The sequence below is a fragment of the Ostrinia nubilalis genome, chromosome 10, assembly GCF_963855985.1.
Source record: "Ostrinia nubilalis chromosome 10, ilOstNubi1.1, whole genome shotgun sequence".
Lineage (NCBI taxonomy): Eukaryota > Metazoa > Arthropoda > Insecta > Lepidoptera > Crambidae > Ostrinia > Ostrinia nubilalis.
In genome coordinates, this window is record NC_087097.1 from 8,304,355 (window position 1) to 8,330,514 (window position 26,160).

General features: G+C 36.1%; 2 protein-coding genes and 1 long non-coding RNA gene across 6 annotated transcripts in view; 2 read left to right on the plus strand and 1 right to left on the minus strand.

The window, feature by feature from the left end:
- The first annotated feature begins 1,762 nt into the window (after positions 1 to 1,762).
- On the plus strand, positions 1,763 to 2,845 carry LOC135075563 (uncharacterized). Of its 2 annotated transcripts, XR_010258055.1 has the most exons (5): positions 1,763 to 1,946; positions 2,035 to 2,100; positions 2,249 to 2,345; positions 2,457 to 2,519; positions 2,737 to 2,845. It is a non-coding gene; the product is annotated as an uncharacterized LOC135075563 (long non-coding RNA). The 2 variants fall into 2 exon arrangements; XR_010258054.1 differs by having other exon boundaries at positions 2,035 to 2,345.
- Positions 2,846 to 4,919: 2,074 nt separating this feature from the next.
- LOC135075564 (ovarian-specific serine/threonine-protein kinase Lok) lies at positions 4,920 to 8,049 on the plus strand. Its single transcript, XM_063969985.1, has 9 exons — positions 4,920 to 5,396; positions 5,479 to 5,608; positions 5,685 to 5,821; positions 5,892 to 6,019; positions 6,148 to 6,273; positions 6,357 to 6,560; positions 6,748 to 6,959; positions 7,047 to 7,248; positions 7,371 to 8,049. Exons 1-9 carry the CDS (start codon positions 5,225 to 5,227, stop codon positions 7,644 to 7,646), a joined length of 1,587 nt encoding a protein of 528 aa, XP_063826055.1. The 5' UTR covers positions 4,920 to 5,224; the 3' UTR covers positions 7,647 to 8,049.
- A 1,465-nt stretch (positions 8,050 to 9,514) lies between these two features.
- Positions 9,515 to 26,160, minus strand: part of LOC135075116 (protein spinster) — a 50,443-nt gene continuing 33,797 nt past the window's right edge. Inside the window, exons 2-10 of one of the 3 annotated variants that reach the window (XM_063969458.1) lie at positions 22,206 to 22,402; positions 21,511 to 21,662; positions 18,980 to 19,180; positions 16,658 to 16,789; positions 12,280 to 12,541; positions 11,392 to 11,490; positions 10,986 to 11,175; positions 10,679 to 10,708; positions 9,515 to 10,580 (exon numbers count right to left, since the gene is read on the minus strand). In XM_063969458.1, the coding sequence (XP_063825528.1) occupies positions 10,686 to 10,708; positions 10,986 to 11,175; positions 11,392 to 11,490; positions 12,280 to 12,541; positions 16,658 to 16,789; positions 18,980 to 19,180; positions 21,511 to 21,662; positions 22,206 to 22,402 (1,256 nt within the window). In that variant the 3' untranslated portion in view covers positions 9,515 to 10,580; positions 10,679 to 10,685. Of the gene's footprint in view, positions 10,581 to 10,678; positions 10,709 to 10,985; positions 11,176 to 11,391; positions 11,491 to 12,279; positions 12,542 to 15,345; positions 15,608 to 16,657; positions 16,790 to 18,979; positions 19,181 to 21,510; positions 21,663 to 22,205; positions 22,403 to 26,160 lie in introns of all 3 variants that reach the window. The other 2 variants (XM_063969457.1, XM_063969456.1) reach the window with 2 other exon arrangements.

The following is a 26,160-nucleotide window of genomic DNA, read 5'->3' on the forward strand; positions in this document are numbered from 1 at the left end:
GATGGTTACAAATACCCCAATGTATTGTTTAGTCAAAACAGACTTTATTGTCCTTTATTTCAGCATGATCTAGTAACCTACATTTACGTGCATGTCTACCATTATACCGTATCTTTGTCTTGTATATTACAGTCATTTGCAGCATCCCGGGCGCAGTTACGCTGGTCTTAGTGGTCTCAGGCGACAGCAGCAACATGAACCTCGGCAGAAGTTAATAAACTCTTTCACCTTCCTTGAACTTAAGTACAATTTTATTTTCCTTGACTTAGAATAGGCAGGCTGCAGCTCTATGGTTCATTTCTACATTACTACTAACTTACTACAATATAGAGTCAAGTTATATTATGCAATTTCGAGGAATAAGTAGCAAGTCAAAATTCAAAATGTACTAAATAGTTAGCAAAGTTCACATTTGATTATTTCAGAAAAATGGGGTGCGATTTTTTTCAAATTTTTTATAGCATTTTAAACATTTCTCCCTACTTGCGTACGAAATTCCACGTCCCATATAAGGTAGGTAGGTATTACAGTTATTATTTCAAATTAGCTGGCATGAGTATCAGTATAAACCAAAACATGATTAAGTATGTCGTTTTCTCAGCGGGTTAGAATCATTTCAATGGCGTAGCTTCTTAGGTAAACAAATTATTTTCTTATTACAAAGTAAATATTTCTTCTTGTGTAACGAGGCAACAACAGACAAGGAATTTTTGCGGTTATCCTAAGAAGGCCTAGTCAGACGGAAGCCAATTAACAACACAGACGCTATCGTGCGTGCTATAAAGATACTTAGTTAGGTACCTACTTATGTAAGTATTCATAATTGCATTAAATCACAAAATATCTGAAAATAATAGCAAATCCTAAAATAGTAGCATTTATGTTTTTGTTGAATGTTTGCAATAGGTAGCAAAATACCATCACCGCAAGTAAATTAATAAGTAAATTGAAATCCCCCGCTGCGATTCTTTGTCATCTTGCCTTTATTGTCTAATCTCGGAAACTACTGCGGGGATTACGGTTTTCATGAATAGATGAGACTGGTTCACCGGGAAGAATTGTGAAGATATTTGTTTATTCTCGTAGGTTGGAGCGGTCCGCAGTCTGCTATTTATACTAAGAGGAGCTTATAAAAAGGCAATCCAATCCATGCGTATAGGATTAATCCTACTGACTAATAAGTTATATCTGCTATGACAAGTCGTAAGTAGGTAAACCTTTTAAATTCTTTAGATAAAAAATAAATCATATTTTTTTTAGATTGGATGCCCTGTACCACCGACTCATAACTTTTAATTAACGTAGTGACCACGGGGTGGAAACGCCATAGAGTTTGACAGCTCCATAGAGAGTGAATTTTTTTGACAGTTCCGAGAGGAAGTGACTTTTTTAATAGTTGTCCTTTGTCTTTTGCGTGTCTGGAATCAAGTTAGTAAACATTTTCGAATTACAACTTCAACTTTTATTTATAAATTATTTTATTGAATCTATTTGCATTCTATAAATGAAATGATTATTTAAAAGTATATTAATTCAAAGTCGTAATTTTTACTTTAATCAATTTAGTTCCGTCTCAAGACTCTCAAGACTACAACTGTGACATTATTAAAAAAAAAACGTCAAAAATTTTCATCGAAAAAACGTGTTTTTCTTTAAACCAATTTTATCTAATTAAAATCAATATTAATAAGAACTACATGTGCATGGATTGCCAGTTGGATTGATGTTTGTTTTAAGAAGAAATTTCTCTCAAGTAAGCTACCCACTCGAGAAAGGTTATTGCAGCTTGCAGCAACATCATGTTTTATCAAGTATTGAACCACACAAAGGATTAAATCTTCATTACAATATCATTCATAACTCCATTTAAATCAATGGAAACTAAATATGGATCGTTTCATGGAGTAACAACATACTTTGGAGTTTGGACCCAAAATACAATACACGTAGGTACCTACATTGCAGGCATAGATTGCAGGACACAGTGAATGATACGTGTTTTATACAGTGAATCTAAGTACCTATTTGTTTCAGGTTAATATCGAACTTATAAGGTGTTAAGCTGCAATTACAATAAAAGTGCTTGCTATGGAATCACCGGTGCTCATCATTATTGTCAACTGTTACTTAAAATCCAGATGAACCAACCCTTACTTCCTATTCAAATAAGTTTAGAAGAAACCTATATAAGCAATAAAACCAGACCAAGAATGCTTGATTACAAACGATGAACTCATTTCATTTGCAGGTTATGCCATGACATAAATGCATTAAATTAGGAAGATTTGTATTGGATGAATTACCCAGATAACAATTAAAACAACTTCTGTTGATAAGAACATTTGGTAAGTACCTTTAAAATTTAAAACACCCTCAAAATGATTCTAACCCTATCCTCTGACGCTTTTCGACTAGGATCAAATAGAAAGACCTAAAAGTTAATTATTTAATTACAGATTGGTGGAATCCAGATTCTGTGAATGTACATGTAATTGATTGACAAGTACACATTTGACAAGGTAAATTTTAGGAATTTATTTTACTTAACAAAGTAGTGCAAATCTAGAAACAAAACAGACAGTAGGTAGGTATGATAGATAAGACAGATCACTTGTTTATCTGCTGTACTCTTTATAATATTAGTGTAGAATGTAGATGATGTAGGAGATTACAGTCTTACGGTGACATGTGCATCTTTTTGGTCTAAATTTACAAATATTTCATAATATTTTACAGGTGGTGAGAAACGTGTAGATCTGGCCTGCTTACAGTGGCTATTGGATTGGACAGAACTAAAGTGAGAGTGAACGTGTGAATTTATGGAGAACATTAAACTATTTTACTATAAGTTTTAACCCTTAGACTGCGGAATAAAAATAACTGTCATGGCGCCGACTGCGGGGCTCCCGTGGGGTCGGCCGCCACTTGAGCGACTCGGTTTACAAAAACAATGATTTCTCAGAAACTACTGAGAGTTTGGGCATATTGTTTATATCAACGAGTTCGTCTTGAAACAACCAAGCTCGCTATTGAATAATCTAACCAGCAGATGCTTTACAATTTTTACAATTTTGAGATAAAATTGCAACTTTTTATTTTTCCTGGATTTTTGTAAACAAACCTTAGGATTTATTAAATGAAACGTTCTTTCATATTTAACTTACCCAATCAACACGAAACAATAGTTAAATGTAAAAAATAAGCTCCCATACACTTTTTTTACACGAAGAGCTTGAGAACATTCAGCCAAGGCCGACGCGCACCAAGGAGATCGCGAGAAGGATTGTCAAAACAACAAAAAAATGTATGGCGCCGGGTCGGCTGCTGTTATTATCGCGATCCTTGTTCTACCTGCAGTGTTTTGTTTCATTCTCGCACGGCTGCGTTCACAAGTTCTTAAAAAATCATGCAAAAACTGGGACCCTAGCTGAGGGAACATAATATGTCTGCTACGCAGTCGACGCCATTTTGACAGAAGACATATAATGTTTTTTTCGCAGATCAAAGGATAACGCAACTTATTTTGTATGAGTTGCATACAAATGTCAAGCCGTGAGTACATTATGTAAAAACTAAAACAATGTACTGTAATCTTTTAAAATCCAATAGTTTTAATGCTTATTGATTTTCGTAAACAAAATATTTCATGTTATATTTCATCAATAAAGTTTCATTTGATACTTCAATAGTTTTATTTTTACCGCAATACATGAAAAGGAACGGATCATAAAAAAGTATGATAGGTATATTTAATCTGTGGGCGGCAGACGCCATATTGTATTCAGCGCCACCTACTGGACAATCTAGCTCGGTACCAGTTTGTTTATCGTTCAACCAATACTAGGGCCGTTTCCTATCTGTCTTTAGACATACTCTCTAATCTGTGGTAGTGACATTGGTCACATGGAGTGTTATCCACGCCACGTGAGGATATTATGTTACGTATATTTAGTCTTTGCGTGTCTTCCATTTTCTCATACAGTACCTACCTACTCGTAGATTAGAATTTTAGTGTTTCTTATTTCATACTTAGGTATGTGTATGTACCTACGTATATTGGAAATAGTCGCGAGATAGCAATAGAAAATGCTGACCATTTCAATAAATGGCCAATTGGCAAAGTATTTTCACAATAATATGTAGAAGATACATTATTACATAGAGTGCTTCTGCTTTGGCCAAAAACTTGAGACGTTTTGCGCACTTACCTCCCTAGTCCTCGCCAAGGTATTTTGTCTTTGAGGGAGAAATATGCAAATAAGTAAATATTTGCATATTTCTCCTAGGTATAGTTATACTTAAAGATCATGTACGTATTAAAACACTATTTATTCATGCATCTTCATCTTCAGTAAATTTCATTTATTTATTTAAAGATTTTATTATAGACGACAGTAAATTGGTGGGAATCACTTTTATTATAAAAAAGGTACGATAAACACTCTGTTTATAGTAGTTAAGCATTATATGATAAGCATGTCATCCTCCCTCAGTAGACTCAGTACAGTAGCAGAGCCCCGATTACGGTAACTTTTACCGTCTACAATCCAGACACGCTTCTCGATTCTGCGATACGATTGGTCGTTCAACAGCGTGCGTCAGCTGTTTTGACCAATCGTATCGCAGAATCACAAACGCGTCTGGATTGTAGACGTTAATAAAAGTTACCGTAATCGGGGCTCAGGACAGCTTAAAACAGATTTTATATGGTCATGGCCATATTATTTCACTAGATTCATGGCTTCGTTTTCCTATATTAACGACGCGAAGGAGAGCCTTAACGCCATCTATGATAAACACAAGCAAACAAACCATTTTGGTCTGTATTCTCTTGCTCGACTCTTGCAAATTAAAAAAAATATTTGACAGCTAATGTTACAGTGGTGGTAACTCCGTTTCCGGTAGTTATTAGCGTTCTCCTCATAGTAGGTTTACCAATAGAAAAACTGTTTGCGTCCACTATTGGCCAATAACAACAAGAATTATGACTTTGTAAAATATTCCTGTGGATTTCTGGCCAATGACTGAGCTCAAAACTTTGTTTGTGAGAGTGAGAAACTCAAGTTGAAAGCTTTCTACCAAAAGTTCCAAAAGAACAAAAAAGTTTGTTGTCTACCTGCCAAAACAACCGGTGCAGCGTGTTTTTTGGTCAAAAGAAGTGAATTTCCATATAACAGAGCTCATAGTGTTATTTAGATATTAAGAAACTACTTGTCGGACGAAAATGGGGGATGAAACTGATAATACTCAAACACAAACTCAAAATTCTCAACTACAATGGAGCCAAAATAATACTCCAGCATTTATACCAAACATTTGGGGAAGATTACACCCAACAAAACCAACCTCGAGTGGTAAATATTGTTGGAATGCTAGCAATAATCCTGAATACATAGGTAAGTTATTTAATCGTTTTGGACATTTTTTTACATCTGTTTTTCACTTGAACAAAAGTTCATCTGTAAATCTGTGTTTCAGACTTAATCCAACCGGAGTTCTCTTTAGGTAGATCTTTGAACTGCAACTTTGTGATAAAAAAGAATATTGTAAAAGACAACATCATAAAAAGTGTCAGCAAACAACAATTTATCATAAAAAGAGATCTTTCGTAAGTATTCATGAAATGATTTTTTAGTAGACAAAATTTCAATACTTAATTAAACTTAAAATTATACTGTTTATAGGGAACCACTGTGTCCAGCAATAATAACAGATTTGTCACACAATGGGACTTTTATAAATGGGGAAAATATTGGAAAAGGAAATAGCAGAGTGTTAGATGACAATGATGAAATAGCCATCACACACACATTTGTTAAAGGTAAAATATGTTCTAAGATATCTTTAGTTCCGTTGTTCAAACCACAAAGTTTATTTGAGTATTTTTTCAGTGTTTGTATTCAAGGACTTGCTAAAAAATGAACAAGATCAAGTTCCTAAGGAGATATCACAAAAATACTACATTTCAAGGACACTGGGCCAAGGAGCTTGTGGAATTGTCAAATTAGTTTACGATAAAGTAAGTCAAGTAGCAGTTTTATTTTTGTAATAATTCTTTGCTTTACTTTGCAAGCTTTACTAGATATGGACATATAGGAGATAATATGGGAATTATGGGTAATTACTTAAAATGTTATTATGTTATAGACACGGTGCACTAAACATGCAATGAAAATAATAAAAAAGAGCAGATTGACAAATGGACAAATGAATCATTTAAATGACCCAGAAAAAATTATGAATGAAATCATAATTATGAAAGCATTACGGCATGTAAGTCATTCAATGTATAATAGTCTACATAATCAATTATTGTAAATAATTATGCCAGAATTGTCAATAATGTTATTTTTCAGCCATGTATTATTTCAACTGAAGAGGTATTTGATTCCAAAGATACAGTGTATATTGTCCTGGAGCTAATGCAAGGAGGAGAACTTTTTGACAGAATTACCAAACAAGGACACTTATCTGAATGTCTGACTCGGTTCCTCTTCCGACAAATGGTACTGGCTGTCAAGTACCTGCACTCTCAAGGCATCACTCACAGAGACCTAAAAGTAAGTCTGTTATTACTGCAATTAACATTGACAAAGAAACATAAATATCCCTAGCAATGTAATGTGATTATTATGTTAATAATTTTGAGGATGCTGAGACTCATTAATCATCCATACTACAGTAGAAATCCAATGTTTACAATCTATTATTATGAAGCTTTCATTTTTAAAACTATAATTTTTTTAGCCTGAGAATGTGCTATTGGAGAGTAAGCATGATGAGACACTAGTCAAAATAACTGACTTTGGCTTAAGCAAATTCGTTGGAGAAGATAGTTTCATGAAGACCATGTGTGGGACCCCTCTTTACTTGGCCCCAGAAGTTCTGAAAGCAAATGGCCAAAAATGCTATGGCCCTGAAGTTGATGTGTGGAGCTTGGGAGTGATATTTTTCGTGTGGTGAGTATATTATGCTTTTGGTTTGATATTATTGGGCTTTAAGAAGACCAATGAAGACAAATTTTTAATTAATCATTCTTTTTTTAGCCTTGTGGGTTATTTGCCATTCTCTTCAGAATACAAAGATTTATCACTGAGGGAACAGATATTGACTGGAAAGTATTGTTTCTCACCATCACACTGGAAGAATATAAGTTTGCAGGCCAAACTTCTAATGAAAAGAATGCTCACTGTTCAAGTTGATAGAAGAATTACACTTGATCAAATTCTCAACCATGCTTGGATGCAGGTAACATATTAATCTATTCCTGTATTGGTTCATTGTAGGGTATGAATTATGTTTTTTGCTTACATGCAATTCATGGAATGGTGAACATGTTTTACAATTTGTCTGTCTTTATTCCTTTCTAGGATGCAGATGTGATAATACGAGTAGAGAAAATGCTGTCAAATGTTGCTCAAATGAAAAGTTTTAATGCACTGACAATATCATCCACATCTGATGAAGAAAATTACAGCAACAATAATGTTAACAATGTTACTGTGATAAGGCTGGTAGCAGCTAACAAACGAGCCCTGAGTGATAGCTTCAGCTCCTCTGAACCCATCCCCAAGAGATTTAGGGTAGCTATATACTCGGACAGATGTGATGACACTAGCTCAGCCAACAGCTACTGTTCGGAATAATTAATTATCTAATTCTTGTTCACAAGCATTTGAAATGACTTGATTTAATTCTACTTTGAACTTGACAGTTATAAAAGAATTGATAAATATTCTTGAATGATTAGACTGAAACTGGATCCCAATAACGAAAATGCATGTTGCATTTTCGTAAACTTAACAAATGTGTACCGAATTCTAAGACCCGATGCTTACAATGTCTTACAAAAATCATAGTGATAAAACTTTGATTATTTTAAATTTCAGTGAAGATTGCACTATTCTTTGATTTATTTGAATTTTTTTTTCATTAACCCTTATTCAAATGCGAGCTGGTATGCATTTTTTTTACAAAGTTGAAGTGGATTTTGGGTAATTGTGGGTCACTTATTTCATATTTTTGATCAAAATTTATTAAAAAATAGGGGAAGGGTAGTTTTTTGGGTGGTAAATAATTTACCATTATCCATTCATGACTACAAATTATTCAATGTTGGTGGTAAAATAGTTACCATTGTCCGTTTTGGTTTATTTTTGGTTCTTGACTAGTGACTTCCTCTTGGTTCTACCTATATTTTATTAAATATTTTGGGAATTAAATAAGATTGTTTTTATAAAAATAATATTTACTAATATTGGTCATTATGCTTACAATTATTATGCTTACCTTGAGTCTGAAACTAACAATAAATTCACTAATTACGTAATGTCAAAACGTTACGTAAACAATTATCAAAATAACTTAAAATTTCTCCAAATATTTATTTAGTTTTATTTGTGCACATACAAAAAACAACAGTTATTTTTATATATCATCAAACTTTTGTCAAGACGGGATCGGACAGTGGTAAACTATTTACCACTTCTTTAAAACGTCTAAACTATATGAATAAATCAATTGCAGACGCTGCCTATAAGTGAGACTATACAATAAATGTTATAGTTTAGGATTTTGAATCGAAAAAACACTTATCAGAATTTTCGTTGAACAAAGTTTCAAAAATACCAAAAACGCGCGCTAAAAACTTGAAATTTTTCACACCAAAACCGTTTGGTTGACTTTGACATTACCTGACAGTGACAAATGACGTTGAAAAGTTGTAAGATGGCATAGATAAGTAAACAAATATATTTACGATATCTTTAAGTATCACCATATCGAAAATTAGGATCCTTTTTTAAAAGTAAACGAAGTGGTAATATATCTACCTTTATTTGAATAAGGGTTAATAATTATTTGCTTTCTAAGGGCGTCGAGTGTCGACATTTTGTCCATTTCAATGCTGCTAACAAAGTTATTTTAGTAGTAGTGGTAGTAGATTTAAAATGTGTCTATCCCCTTATGGGTATTTTACACTGCCAGTCAGTAGAAATTACTACATAAAATGATTATTGATACTACTCTATTTTATCGCAGCAGCTTACTTTGAGACTGCTTTAATTTTAAGTCTAGTTGAATCAATGTCATTATGTTAAGTCGTTAGACATGGTTACCTGATTGTTATCTTAATTTAGTTTTAATGAATAGTTTTAGCCCAGTATTTGATGAATCTGAATTTCCACAGTGCATTTTAAAAGTTGATTATGCAAGCAATGTGATATTGTAACAATTGTGAATTTTATTAATGTTGCAGATTGAATGTTGTCATTACGTACTTCTAAGAATTACATTTTAAATATTTTTATTGTTGATTATAAATTGTAATATGAATGAGAAAACCATATTCAATTTCTTTGTTCTTGTTCAATTGTTATTATTGACTACATTCTCGTGTCTGAGAATTATTGTTTAATATTTACCTCAATTGTGAGATTTTTAATCCCACCGCTTTGAAAACTGAGTTTAAGTTCGAGTGTTAACTATGTCCGAATTCAATAAATGAGACAAATGCTTATTAATTAAAAATAAATTATATTTTCTTTCAATTCCTTGACACTATACACGATATTTACAAAACAAATTGTAATTTATATCATTACATAAAATAATCTAGGCAAACATTACATAATTCAGTCTTGACTCATATTATTCAATACAGTTTAACTACAAAATCTAGATTTTCGAATTAGCACAATTTAGATTAAGTTGCCTCTTTCAGTCAAATGCAGTAAATGAATATGTACCACCATCGAATTCGTTCATTCATTTATTAGTATTTTAGTACTGATTAACAATTTAAGTAGTAGTTACTTAGTACAATTATTTTAGACACTCATAGGAACCTTGACCGAATTGTTTATAAATATTTATTTGTTAAACTGTATGAATATTTCTAAAGAGTTATTCAAAAAGTAATCTAGGAAATTATTATAATTTGACGTTAATATTGCAATCAAAATTAATAAAAAAAAAGATAAATGATAAAATAATAAATCAACATAAATAAATCGAATTAATTAAATTTGCAGAAAAAAACAAATACTATTGGCAACAGCATACAATTCCTGAAATTTCTGTACTTCAATAATTGTTCAGAGGACCGAATGTGCCTGATATGCGTCACGCCTTCTCTACGCTAGTCACTAAAATCATGTATTACATAATTTGTAGGCACTTCTTATCTAAATAGGTAACAGTAGGACTGTGATGCCTAGTTCCTAAACCCTTACATAAAATTTAAATTAATTGTTACTTCACACAATCACCATTCATCATAACCCGCCCAACGCCGTACAATGCTTTTCAAATATCAGTCTTCGTAAATATTCACAATCAACTCCTACGTAACCAGTAACTATGACTTGTTCCCGATAGGTTGATCGTTCATCAATAAATCAATAATGTTGGTAGAGAACATGTCTGTTACAGTTATGCGACTGAAACATCAGATTCTTCTCCCGCGCGTGCGTGTGCAGTTCCCACAGGTCTAAACGACGAAATACTTGAAATGCTTTAGTTGCTTGCGTTTTCCTCTTGCGCTGAGCTGTGTGACGGTTCCGCTGTTTGTGCCTCGGCTTCTGCAAACAAAAACAGGCTATATGAGTACTAAACTTATAATAGTAGATCTTAGCAGAGTCCGTGCACAACAAGCTTATTGTTTTTATAAGCAACTCACCTACGGACTAAATAACTTTTGCGAACGAAACTGAAACAATGTGAATAGGCTTTCAAGTAGAGTTTATTATAATAGCCTAAATAATGTGAGTTGTTCGTGATTGAAAAAGCAGTCTAGGTGCATCATACTTGAGAAAACAAAGTTTCTAAATAGGACCTTTACGTTGTATTATAGTGTAGTTACGCTTCGATAGCTCATGCTGAGTTTGAAATATTTGAAGAGAAGTAACAAAACATGCGACACAAGCTATTAACAAGCGTGATAATGTTTTGTGGTTAGATAATGTTTTCGATGAGTATTAAGTTACCTGCAATCGCTCTGTCAACTCTGCGCTTGTCTCTGACGATGTAAATAGCTGTGAGAAGGAAGAACACTCCTCCTATGACTTCGACGAAGCAGGTGGTGAACAGAGCGTATTGTAGCGCTCGGAACTGGACGCTTTCTGTGGGCGGTTCCAGGTATGTCATTGACAGAGACCGCTTTAGACTCTCCGAAATCTGCAAAAGATACAATTCGTTAGCAACAAATAAAGGAACTCAACAACCCTTTAACACAAATGTATTCACCGGCATGTGAAGTCCTGTCCATCCAGTGAAGGTAATTTAGTAACAGGGAAGGTTACTTTACTCAATTGCCAGGGAGAATTTCTTAAGAAACATTTTTGTAACATTATGTTGCCAATAGATATTACAGTTTAAATCCAAATTACTTACCACACCAACTAAGTATGGGCTGCCAGCATCACCTAACATATGCGATATTAATATCTGGAAAGCCTCCGCAGTAGACCGACGAGGCGGGATGACAACATACTGGAAAACAAATTATAAGTTTTAAAACGACTTTCTAAAGTAAAAGAGATATATTTTATATTAGCCCACCATACCATACATATAAAAAAACCGTCTGATATCTGATAGTAGTAGTACCTAGGTATTTATTGATTAAATAAAAATACCGTATCAAAAACATGATGATAGATTTGGCAAAGTTTCACTTGTTTTTAATATTTTACCTTATAGGTAGGTATTCCCAAAAAATAATGTAGAAGAAAATTAGTAGGCTAGTCCTATCCTTTTCACATGCAATAGAATTTGTTAAGGACAAGGACGGGTGAAGTAAAAAAAATATTTCAAACTTTGGCGCGCTTTATTCACACTAGCGCCATCTGTACCAATATTTGCATATCATTCCCTACATTGCAAAAGCTATCAGAACTCAGACAAGTCAAACAACGTATTTAGTGGACATGCCAACAGATGTCGCTATTTTTAGAATAATTGAATTCAGTCCTCTCGGCCCGAGTTTCGCAAACTTACGAAGATTCAAGATCGTAATCTACAATATTCCAATGAGAACAACAGGGAGAAACTAGATTATCGGTACGGTCTCAGTACTAGGCAATAGTGAGCCATGAATATGCGCTAATGGGTGACTGAATTCAATTCATGCGAAGGAAGCGGTAACGAAAAAACACAAACTACAAAATGATCATGCTAATCATGCAACGTCCACCACAACTAAGCGTAATGCAACAAAGGAAAACGAAAAAAACAAAAAACGTTCGCCCGTCGAAACGGGGCTCGCGGTCAGCGTCTTACCAGCGACATATCGGCCACTATTGCCCAGTTGAGATTCAAAGCGACTTCGCCAATGAACATGAGGGCGAAGGGTGCGTAGAAGCTGCCGTCGGCGAGGAGCATGCCGAGCCCCATGGCGGGCGCGGACAGCAGCAGGCCGGCGCCGCAGATGACGGGGTGCGCGCGCGGGAAGCGCTTCACCAGCGACGTGCCCAGCCACGCGCCCAGCGGCACGCCCAGCAGCCCCGACAGCATCGTGATCACGCCGAAGATTAGCGACACCCTTCGTGCAACAGCAGCCGTCAGCCGGGATCGAGCGGGATGCGGGCGACTTCCATTCACAGTTGACAGCACATCACAGACTATACATTTTTGTTGCACTTAGGCTAAGGCTGGGTTGCACCATCTTACTTTGTCTTTAACAAACGTCAAGTCTGTCAATCTCCATACAAAAATCACCGGTTATGGTTATAGTTACTATTAAGCAACATGGTGCAACTCAGCCTTTATTGCAACATAAGATACACAATATTTAGCCTGATGTGCTGTCGTCCGTAGCTCTAGACATGCTGTTCAGAACTGAGATAATGCGCACTATGTTTGTTACTGCTATCACAAGCACATCTAGTTGACTGCAAACTGCTCACAAAGTATGTTCGCCAAACTGCATTTACATAATTTAATGAGAATGAAGACTATTAAAATGTTCAAGCTTCATAGATTACGTGCGAATTTCGTTTACGTAAATGAGTTATTTTAGGTCTGCGGTGTGACATAATTTTTATTCTGAACAGTTTGTCTAGTTAGTTAGAAGTATTTGGGCGAAGGGAACATCAAGCCAGAGGTAAACAACAGTTTAGACTGCATACTTAACTGTTATACTGTGTACAAATTAAACAAAATCTCAAACTAAATTGACACTCGCTGGCATAGCTGGGCATTAACTCGTTAATCCGTTAATCGTTAATTAACGAAGTTAACATTTCTATTAACGGATTAACTTTTAAGTAAACTTTAAAAAATGTTAACGGACTCGTTAACTTCCGTTAAATTATCCTAAGTCCGTTAATCGTTAATCCAGTACTATTTAAAAAAAAGATACAGCAGGCACGCTGAAAAACGCTAGAAAAACGCGTTCTGACAAGTACGTTCGGGCTTCCAGAACTTCCAGAACCCAAAACAACAGTTTTTGTAACCATATCACTAACGACACTTGTGTGGGACAACTCTTGCAACTGATTCTAAGACCAGTTTTCCTCAACCGATTGAGCTGAAATTTGGTATACTTAAGTAGGTACGATGACAATGCTATGTTATGGTACCATTGAGCTGGTTTGATGATGGAGTCATGAGGTGGCCATAGGAACTCCTAAATGAAACGGCGGCGTTGCATCGAATTTGTGTTCGTTGGATTTGTCTTTTCGGGTACTTTAGTACTAGATAATGTCCAGGGTCCTGATGATGGAGTCAGGAGGTGGCCATAGGAATTCCTAAACGAAACGGTGGAAACTTATCGAGTTTGGGTTTGCTGGATTTGTCTTTTCGATCACTTTGGTGCTAAATTGTATTGTAATTGAACCAATAAGGCTCTGAGATTGAGATACTACTAAAAAGTGTAAAATAAAATTATAATAATTAAAAAACTTTTTTAAAAACAAGCTTTTATTCTGAAATGCAGTTGTACTGAAACGAAAAAAATAATTGTACTTATGCAAGGTTCAAATAATTTCGAAAGCTTGTAGCGCAAACATAAAAGAGGAATAAATTCCATGCGCGATACAAGCTTTCGAAATTATTTGAACCTTGCATACAATTATTCTTTTCGTTTTATTATCATGTGTTAACGGATTAACGATTAACGTTAACTTGCGTTAAATCTTGCGAAATGTAACGTTTTAACGTTTAACGAAGTTAATTTTCTTATTAACGGTTTAACGATTAACGAAGTTAACTATTTGATTAACGGTGCCCAGCTATGCTCGCTGGTAATGTAATAAATCGGCTCAATTGAAATCACATAGGTTATTATTATTTCTAGTACCTATTTTCTTTTTTTAATGAATAGCAATCTGTCTTCAACTCTTCACAATGTATTCAGTCAATATGTCATGTAAGTAATCATTAAATATTACACAATAGAAGTAGGTACATATTTTTTCCAATTAAGTTCTCAGACCATCTTAATTAGTTGCACCTGCTGACATGACAACCACTGGCAGGTGGCGATTATTATTGTCGCGTGCGTGACCACGGAACCAATAATTTATATTTATTAAGACACGCCCCACAGGTGTTAATTTTTGGTGTAATTTTTTAATAAGCATGTTATTTTCCATTTACTGTTGTTAATTAACTGCTTCTATGTGACTATCTAATTTTAACAGTAATAAAGCAATATTTTTTATAATTATTTGTTGCATTCTACCTCTGGCTTGTTGTCGCTTGGCTCAAACGCCACGCCCCATCCTCGCCGCTTACTTTTCGCAATCACAGTCTTAATCGCATGCATTCGCTCGCGTTATCGCGACCGAATCCATAACCTTATTATTGTTTACAGTTATTAATAACATATAATTTATCGATAGATACTCGTACATTTTCATAGGTATCGCTTCATGCTTTATGCTATGATGCGGTAAAATAAAATATATAAATAAATAAATAACATTAAACATGGATGTTTCGTTCAGTAAGTATAAGCGGCATTCTCTATATGGCAGCACGGTGAGATGATTTCATGTAAATGAGACATGACACATTATGTAAATTAGCGTCTTGCATTCTCGTATTATTCTCATTGGAACACGTAATTTGCAACTCGGGCCGATGGACGATTTCTGTTCGTATGCTCACGCGAGACTCCTTCGGACTAATTTCAGCGTTTAACAAAATGCTTAGACTAATATTCATGATTCCGTTCTCAATTGTTGTTCTGAAACAATTATGTAAATCTCGAAAGTGCTAATAGCTGGCACAAATCGAGCTGTATAATTCAAAAAATTGTGCAACTAGAACGGGAATTGGATTTCAAATTGAATATTCGTCCAGTCGGGAGTGTGACGTGAGCAGCCAGCAGAAAGCGCTCACCAGCACGATGTCCGCGACGATAGACCACGTCAGGTTGAGCGTGATCATGCCGAGGAATATGAGGCAGTAGGTGAGCGCCACGTGCGCGCTGATGGCGATGAGGGCGAAGTAGACGAGCGGCGCGGACGCGAGCAGCGCGCAGCCGCAGATCACCGGGTCGCAGTCCTCGCACACGGCGCGCAGGCGCTGCGCCAGCCACGAGCCCAGCGGCACGCCCGTCGCGCCCGCGCCCATACACACCAGCCCGAACTTGTACGACACGCTGGCCGCCAAACAACTAATTAGAACTGGTCCAGGATGACGCGATATTACTCGCGCGATCGTGAGGTGATAGATTCATACTTTCTGTCCATTTCATGCAGTTGCGCGTTTTTTTCATAGACGGAACGCGTCATCTGGACCAGCTCTTAGACACTTGAGCCGCTATTTCGACGCGTCAACTCGCATTTTGACACCGCACGCACACGTTTAATAAAATTGTTATGATGCTAAGTTAGCTTGAACATCTAATCTAAACTTTCAAATGTATGAGTGACTATAGGCCGAATGGAAAAAAATAGCAAGGAAAATTGAGGCGTCATTATTAGGCGCCTATATCTATTATAAAATAATTCAGCTAATATAAATGCAAGGTACGTATTAAATGTGTTATTTATGAAATCAAGAACTGCCGGCATTAATTAGTATTAACTAGCAGTTCTAATTTAACAATTACTTACACAAACGTAATTAGGCTTACTTGTAGAAAGAAAGCTGTATCGCACGCAAGGACGCTAGAACACAGCACTTGGAACAAATAAGATATTAAGACCGTATCAAATTTTAATCACTAGAGAAACTATCCATCCGAAGTATAAATTGTTGCGCGGTATAAAATATGATTGTTTGTTCTTATTTTTACAACGTATTTTTGTTGTATTAATTGAGTGGCATGTTGCGACAAAATACGAGCATATGAACGCGCTGAAAAAACGCCCAGTCTGTATCCGCCTTCAGATACCGTTATAATATTTAAAATTTTAATATAATACTTATAAAACCGCCATGTTCTCATTACTACATAAATTATTGGGATTAATCTAAAATTCTACTGTACTAACATGAGTGGGAATCGATTCAATGCATGCGTTAGAGAATACCTGATCGTTTGTTTCAATTAATGTGTGCGTGAGTTTCATCCATCATATTAAATTATTACCTGCCCTAACAGAATAGGGACTTCTCCCTTCGATGCAAAATGTACGTACATGTCGGAACAACATTGAATTATTATTATTTATGGGGGAGCTATTGTAGTTGGGATCAAGCTCACCTCTCGAGGGTTATGTCGACATCGTTCTGCATTTTGAGCCCCAGGTATATGAACTGGGGGCCCCACCAGGCGAGGGCGCCGGTCACAAACGCCACGCAAGTGAAGGCCAGTGTCGACAACATGAACGATGGACTGGAAACAAAGATAGGCATGATTAACCAACTAATTCAGAACCAAAATATTATTGCAGTGTTTTTCTGTGATTCATAGAGCTGCTGTCATTATGACCCCATGCATGATTCACTGAAGGTAAACCTGAGATAATTCGTAATTTGTTTTGCGGTATCCTAGATATACTGTAACAAAGATAACGTAGGCTAATCTTCAAAGTGACTCAAACCGAGATTAAGAGTCTTTTCTCTTCTACTATTCCAGTGGAAGCCTATTAAATAACAGTCCCATAACATTTCGGGGCTAGCAGCAAAAGAACTTAAGACTTAATTGTATCACGACATCGAGCCGGGGGCCTATATGGTAAAAATAATTTTAAAATAAATTTAGATTATTCAGGTCAATACCCGACCGGGAATCGAACCCAGGACGCCTTGCGTAATTATAAACGAGTTTCCGCGATACACGCCACTGCGCAAATCGTGGTCGTCATAATTTTCTTCGTGCACTTCAACGTATGTCTGTTGCTATGCACGTGGTTGTGGCTTCCGAAGTGAACACACGAAACTAAAAAATGTTAAGAGCATAATCATTCATTGGGGCATTACTTTTATCCACAAATGTATATTTTAAAATAAATTTTAACGGGGAGACGGGTTTTTCAACCGACTTCAAAAAAGGAGGAGGTTCTCAATTCGACCCGTATGTTTTTTTTTTTTTTTTTTTTTTCTATGTTTGTTACGCGATAACTCCGCCAATTATGAACCGATTTGAACAAATCTTTTTTCGGCGTATAGGTAATATCTCAAGGGTGGTCCCATTTAAATTTAATAATAAAAAAAACAACCCCCAAGGGTGGAAAATTGGGGATGAACTTTTTTATACGCAATATCTCCGCCGATACGACTCCAGAAGTATCAATCATGGTATACCTACATAAATATTAATAATTAATTCGTCCTAATAAATAAGTAGGTAATTAGTAATTATTTTTCTACGTTTTAGTGTAGGTTTTTTGGAGTCGGTTTTATTTTATCGCGTCTTTTCGTTCGTCTCGCTCCATTAAATTTTCACAATGTGGAGCTGTGGGTGCAGAATGTGCAGGCACCATATCTGTCTTACGCTTTATCGCTTTTCTTGATGAGTTTAGTAAAATAAAATAATAATGATCGAGTATTTGAAAGACCGATCACCAACGCGTGTTGTTAACTATGTTTATTTTCTAAATACTGAACTGAAATAAAATGAAATAAAGTTTGATTTTACATTCTAGACAGGTAATTGACACTTGAACTGTCGGTTACTTGATTTTAATTGCTTAAAATTCTTTTTGTACATGAAAATATAACAATTCGTTCAGTGATATACGGGTAGGTTACCTCACGCACGTGGCAATGTCATACGACCGTATAACTACACTAATAGAGTTATAACTACCGGTCAATTGACATGCTTTTATGAGCTGTAAAAACGTGACCCTCCCATTTTCGTATGGCAAAGAAAAACTGTGATGTCACATTTTCCCCACTTACTAATTTATTGATTTCAAAGGTACTAAAACGTAGAATAGTTTGATAACTAATTGGGTTATTAAAGCTAGTAGAATTATGTGTTTTCCCTTGGAATTATTAGGTTAGTCTGCCAACTATTATTGATACGGTAAAGAAGAAAATTAATTCAATAGTTCGCACTAAGCGTTTCGTAACCCTTTTATAATGCGAACAGCTGGGGAGTGGAATTTGTTGTCTGCTGTCTTTTTTGTTGGGCCTCTTCAAGACGAGAGTGAAAGGCACTTACGGGCAGGTATACTTAACATCCTAAACTGCATTGACGAGATGTCAAGTGGCTGTGTATAAATAAAGAAGAGTACTCACTTTCTGACAAGCGACCTTCAACAAGGGTCCTTCATAATGACCCATATGATGAACGCGACCGCTACGGCGCCCAGGAACGGGGTCACGCGAAGCCCCACGCAAGGTAATCGTTGAGTTAACAATGTCTATAAAGAAGATACTCACTTTCTTACAAGCGACCGCAAGTCGTCGCTGTAGGAGCTGGGCTTCATGTGGCTGTCCTCAGCGGCACCGCGCTCCGGGTCCCTCATGACCCATATGATGAGCGCGACCGCTTCGGCGCCCAGGAACGGGATCCCGCGAAGCCCCACGCAAGGTAACCGTTGAGCTTAGTGTCCATATAAATAAGAGTACTCACTTTCTGACAAGCGACCGCAAGTCATCGCTATAGGAGCTGGGCTTCATGTGGCTGTCCTCAGCGGCGCCGCGCTCCGGGTCCCTCATGACCCATATGATGAGCGCGACCGCCACGGCGCCCAGGAACGGGGTCACGCGAAGCCCCACGCGCCAGTTGTCGGCCGCCGCGCCCGCCTCCGACCCCACGATGTAGCCCATACCACTGGAAAATACAGCCTTTCAGTTGTTTTTTTTTCTTCTTTTGTTTGTTTATTGGCAACCCACACCTCTTCGATCAATACCGAGGGATAAGTTTGCTATTTTAGCTGCTACTTTAATTGTTTCTTTTCGTTTTCATTATCTCTTTTGTTCTTCCATATTCCTTGAAAACTTGTCTAACATTTAATTATTATTTATTTATTTCCTACTCTCACTAGTCAAAGTTCAAATAATCATAATATATGACAGAGAAAGAAAGTCCTTTAATTTTATTACCTTACTAAACGTGAGAGACAGGACAATAGGTAATACAATAGTCAAATGAAACGGGTGCGTGACAGTTTATATAAGTTTATATGATATAAATTCATTTCAATAACGTTCATATTGTATAATAAACGTATGTTATAATAACACTTGATATAATTTTTTAACATATAATGTTTACTTCATATAATAAATCATTTCTAATAATATCATTTCAGATACCAATCACAACGCATAAAGACATTTGATATAAACCTTACTTAATCTTAGACTCATTTGATGTAATTTTGTTTAATATAAATATTATTTCACATAACCATTACTTGTAATAAATATTATTTGTTATACTCTTTAATTGATATAATTTCTGATAGATATAACTTTAAGTAGGTATGTTCTTCTTTAGCTTGACTTATAAATGACTTTAGTGACAAAAACGAATCGCCGTAAGACCGACTCCACGTAGTCTTGTCTGCCCTACCCCTAGAGTGTAATTTAGAAGCGCGTAGGCACGGAGGGGCGAGGCGGCCCGCGGGCTGAGGAGCAGGTGGCTGGAAGCGAGGCGCCGCGGCTGAGGCTGGCCGGCGAAGCCGGCCAGCAAGCCGAAGACGCGGTGTCGAGCGAAAGCCATCTGCGACGATTAGCACGCGAGGGACCGCCAGAGCCCCGCAGTGCCGGAGCCGTGACAGAAGTCTCAAGTTTTTAGTCAAATTTGCATGCTGCATGCCTGCTTGCTTGCTTGCCTGCTTGCTTGCTTGCTTGCTTGCTTGCCTGCTTGCTTGCCTGCTTGCTAGCTTGCTTGCCTGCTTGCTTGCATGCATGCTAGCTTGCTTGCTCGCTTGCTGCATGCAATGCTTATTATAACAAATGAACTTTATATAAAATTATTATTGTTATATGATTTAAGTTTTATACGAAAAGAATTTTATCTCATTTGATTGTTCGACATTTTATTTTTATATGATTTGAATGTTATTTGTTTTAAATAGTATACATTGTAAGTTTTATAGAAAATATTCATTACTTATATCAAACCATTTTATATCAGTTTAATAGTTATTTGTCTTAAAATTATTCGTTTTAAAATTATATTATTCGTTTATTATAGTAAATAATTATTATATTAAACGATTTTATATAATTTGATGTTATATCCTCTAAGTATTATATGATATGTAGTTATATCATACATTACACACCCAAATGAAACATCTCATTCGTGCACTGAAAACACTGCCAATTTATAATAATCAGACAACACAAAACTTATTCTTCTCTCAGATGGATGTATTATTGACGATTGACACTACCCCTTGTGTACACTACCTGTGAAGCGTTTCTTTATGATAAAACCAATGTTAAAGGGGTATTTATTCCACCAAACGCTTAATAATAATAAAAACCTTTAAGAATGAGTGATCTGTGATAATAATGATACCTACCTGGTCATGGTTCCTAATTTATAGCTGATAATAATGTAACAAACTATTAAAACCTATTCTTAATTTTTTAATTAATAAAATTTTGTTTGTTTTACGATTTTCCTCCGTTCCAAAAAGAAGGAAGGAAAATCATAAAATATTTAACCATTTTATCAACGGTATAGTTGGTATAGTACTACGGTTACTACATGACATAATGATCACACCATACTTCCTGATTAATTGGGGAAATAATATCGTACAATTTATTAATTTACCTCTTTGGTTTGTCTGGATTTGATCGATGGAATTGAAAATGCTACGGTGAATAGGTACGCGGCTAGCAATCTGTGAAAACGCTCTTTTGTATTCAAACTGAAGACCTTGGCTAGGTATGTAATTCATCATCATCAGGTCATTGAGACTTCACTGCAGGACTCCTGCAGTGGCGTATCCTGCAGCATGAGCAGTACAAATTACCAGAAAATGTACCTTACACTCCCTGCGCTGGCCAAACAGGTTAGGGAGGTCTGATGTTTGAATGTTTGTCCCTAAGTCGCCTTTTATGGAAGAATGGGTGTGGTTTATTCTACTCTATAGATCAGAACCACACGGCAACCATAAGTCATTAAAATATTGTAATCACCTTCCCACTGGTATGGCGAAGTAGAAAAATGCGAGCATTTTTGTGCGCACGTTTCCCACAAACAGATCGCTGATGATCGTTGGGGCGATGGTGCTGTAGGACGCTTCGCCGATGCCCACCAGACCGCGGAACACCGCGAACCACGCGTAATTCTGCAAGCAAAAACATCATTCTATTATCTCCTCAATACTAGCACATACCTAACTGTCTACGCTTGCGCAAGAGCAAAACATCTTGAACAGTCGTTCCTATCATTATTGAAAAATGCATGGTAAGTGATAAGCTGGATAAATGACTGAGAACTCTCCCTCGTAAATTACTCATTCAGCCTGGTATTTTAAAGTCGTTCCTATCTTATCAGTTTTTGCATAGTTTCGTCATTATGGTTTTTCTTATCATAATATGCAATGGACACAAACACAATTCACAACAAAGAATGTTGAATTGAATAGATCACAGATTAGACAGAGTCACTTGAATAGCTACTGTGATATGATTATGTGCCTAAGTAATTTAACTTTAGTTGGTCACGTAGAAGATGTAGCTGATAGCTCAAAACTAGCCAACTAGTTTAATCTGATAGACTCTCAACGTGAGATCTCATGTCTGTCATCTATCCACCGTTCCATTGCCCTCAACAAATCTAAGAAAATTGTGCTCTAGCGCTAACCTTTGACCAACGATTCGGTACGTACCGGAATGAAGGAGCCCACGAAAGTGGTGAGACTCCATAACGCCACTCCGAAAGCCATGATGGCTCTCCTCGAGTAGCGGTCGCCGAGGTAGCCGAAGATCGGCGCGAACACCATGTACGCGACGACGAATACCGTCTGCAGCAGACCGGCGTAGTCATCGCCGATATTGAACTCTTTCTTCACATCGGCTAATACCCCTGCAATAAACATTAATATATAAATCACAATTCCTAATAATCAAATAAATAAAATTTCAATGACAATGACATACTATTTTATTTAATGCAATATTCAATTCATATTTACAATTTAATTCATTTAATGTAATAATTTGAAGCTACCGAAACTCATCAATCAAGAATAGGTTAGGATTTCGATTTTTTTTGCAAGTGTAGCAAACTAAAAGCTTATTTTCAAATACCTAGTTTACATCCTATTAGGTTTTATTTATGTGGCTTCAGGAGAAATCGCACTGAGCTCATATTTAACGGTTTACAGCCCACACGGCAAAATGACCGCTAGCTATTGTCGAACGAGGACAGCTAGGCACAAGGAGGACATTATTAAATAACTATTTATTCCTACTACGACTACAATCTATTTACGTATTGTGTCAGAAAGTAGCATTAAAATACTTTGATCCATATTGCGGATTTGCGAAAATACAGGGAAAGATGGGTTAGATTGGGTTTGAATTATGACTGTTCTTAATCAAGTTCTAAATTAAAGTAAAGACAATTCGGCCAAATGAAATTAGCTGCCAACAAACTGACCCAATGATCATACCCGTCGTCTACTTAGAAAAAGTTAAAACAAGAGCTAAATACAAACAAACTGGAATGTTCCACACGGAAACCTTTTTGTAAAGGTAGACCACGTTATTATCATGTGAACGCAAGCAAAGGTTAAACTTCGGTCAATATACGGCAAGATAAAAATACATACAGCGAATATTGACAATATTGACGGAAGGGTGCGGTTCGCGAACACTTGCTTGCCAATGCCCGATAATACTGAGTAAACAACCTACAGGAAGAAGATCGAAGGTAAAATATTAGGTCGATTATGTTAAAGTGTTGTCCCTAACTGATATAAAGAACAGCCCAAAACACGGCAATACGATGCGATGATTATTCTTCCGAATAGGTCCACAGTGTCCTGTGCGTTGTTGACAAACAAATTTGTTTTGGTCTTGAAGTAAGAAGCACTGTTACTTATAAATATTTACCATCAGTAGCCAAGGAAGCACATGATTAAACTACAAATAAACAGTTTGGCAACGAGACTAGGCGTTGATGACGTTTATCGATACTTCCAATTCCAAAACCAGTCAATAAATTCTATTATTAGAAAATGTTTTAGGAGTTTAGATAAAAATATCAACAGAGAACATTCATTCATTCCCTAAAATCCTATTCTATGAAATTAATTCCCCATAAAAACCCATCTTATCATTTTGACACCTCAATAAATCAAATCTTTTATTACTCCGGTTGAGTTTTGTCCCTATTGTTTGCTCCCGTCGTTATTTGTAGGCCCCAGGCAGACAGTATTTATTTAGTTGTTTTTTGTATCTTCTTCTTTATGAACGTCCATTCTATAGTCCCTCAATACAGCATTTTTATTATAAGCAACCCTGCTTATCTAAGGTATATCTACTAAATATGTAGATATTGGAACTATTAAATGATAATGTCAGCTCATTGTTATAATTATTAATATTAATGAAATTTGCATTTTGCATGGATTTGCTATTGCATTTTGATACGGAAGTCGGGGAAAACAACAATCTGCACTTACGTCATCTTTACGAAATACAGATGTTATTTTTGTTCCATCATCTTTATTCGTCCACGGTCAGTTCACGGTCGGGTCTTTAACCTGTACTAGAATTAGTAATACAATTACCTATTTGTGGCTCTACAATAAAAACGAGCTTAGTATTTTTATTCTCTTATATTTATTCTTAACCTAATTTATTTTTATAACTATGTTAGTTGAAACCAATGCTTATCAAAGGTTTTATTTCTGTAGCTTTTCGTATACTTCAAACATTGTTGTTAAATCCTTAAATCTAAAAGATATGATAGGTGGGATTACTGTATTATTATTAAAAACGCCATTATCTGAAGATCTGTCTGTGTACCGCCGAGGAACGGTGACTCGGTGACCTTCAAAATCGGTAGGCGTGCGATCGCGTGGCGCGAGTTCTTGGCTACGTCATCAGCAGATTTACATTGTGTGTCGTAGCGTATCGTGGGGGCAGCACGGTCGTCGGTGCAAGAGCGGTTAGCGTAGAGCCGGCTACATCACGCCATTCCTATCGGCCAATCAGAATTGAGGTAATGCCGCGCGAAACATTACACTGTCTGCTGTTGTCTCGTGACGGTGCAGATTGTATGTAGATAGCTAACATTTGCTGGTATTGACGATAATGATATTCTGTATTCTCATCTTCGAGACTGCGAAGTCCAATGGGTTGGGATTACTTTCTTCTACCTAGTCTACCTTATTCTTATCTATTCTTATCATGATAACTACAATATAGCTATACTATTCAATATAATTTATCCTTTCTCCAAGTTCACGTACCCATTATTATGTTTGATTAGATAAATGTAGTTCCTATCTACTTATGTTCCTTGTTACGATATTTCTATTAATACCACAAATCCAGCTATTTCCCATTTGGAAGAGGATGTCAAATTCAATCATGTTTGTAATGAGATTTCCGAAGCAGAAACATCGGTCATTACCGGTGGAAAATTAAATACACGCCCTCGTTTCCTTTGCACTTGTATTGATAAAAGAGGGTGAATTGTTGACTAACTTCTGCGTGTGACAGATAATCTCAAGGGATGGAGATTTGGTTGAGGGTTGGGTAAAGCAACAACTTCATGGACAAAATCATAGACAAATCAAGCCCAGACTAAAAACCATTCAGCATTTGGGTGACGAAATATCGAAGGGGGATGTAATTATTACTATTGGTTAAGAAATTAAATGAAATCCCTTCCGTAACCAGAGCTCAGCAAATCGATTCAAGCTAAACATCATCGTGATTCGTGATTTCCAATCCTATTTTGTACTGCTGGGCTCACACGCTACTCTAGCAGACAATATAGGTTCATAAAATATTAATGATACTCTACATTAAGTTATGGACGATATCGTATTTATCCAGAGATTAAAGTTGTAATGTAATAAATATAATATCCAATGATGCTTTACTTATCTATATTATATGGGATGATAATATGATGAGAAAATGTGCAATAACACCAAGAATGTTGTTAAAAACTTGCATGTCGTATTCGCATGTATTTTTAGTGTAGATACAGAATCAGTAGAACATCTGCCAAGTGTACAAATAGAGTTACGGTGTAGTGAAAAGACAGTAAGTGTGTCAAGATCGATACATAAGAGACACGATAATAAATCATACAACACGACAAATAAATTCTTAAGGCAATGTAGATCGTTACTTAACCACGAAAACACGGTCTCTCCACTTAGAGGTTATTAAAATTCGTAGTGAGAAGACGCAGCGTAAAATCAACCGTAGAATTAGTAATGAAATTCACAGTTTTTGTAAACAATTTGAACACGTTCAGCTAAAGAATTTTGTAAATTTCAAAAGCTTGCGAATAAAGTATCAGCCCATGCGGTTGTTGTGTAATCCGAAGAGTGACTTTTACTAGAAACGTGTAACTGGATCTGCATTGTGGTGTCGCATTCCCGCAATAAGCATTTTTCTGTGGGAGTCATAACACTTCATTCAGGAATTGCAATTCATTCATTACAGTGTGAAAATAGTACTATACCAAGAAATATAATTCCAGAATTTAAATGAAATCGGTTCTTAAAGAGACAAAAACCTACATGAGAACATTATTATGTCCTGTAACAGCAATCTTCAGTATCGGTCAAGAACACGATCGTTTCAGATAAAGAG

Excerpts from the sequence above, each read along its gene's own strand:
- LOC135075564 (XM_063969985.1), top strand. The coding sequence starts at position 5,225 with ATGGGGGATGAAACTGATAATACTCAAACACAAACTCAAAATTCTCAA. Across the intron at positions 5,397-5,478 it reads CAATAATCCTGAATACATAG|ACTTAATCCAACCGGAGTTC; the intron begins GTAAGTTATTTA and ends TCTGTGTTTCAG. Across the intron at positions 5,609-5,684 it reads ATCATAAAAAGAGATCTTTC|GGAACCACTGTGTCCAGCAA; the intron begins GTAAGTATTCAT and ends TACTGTTTATAG.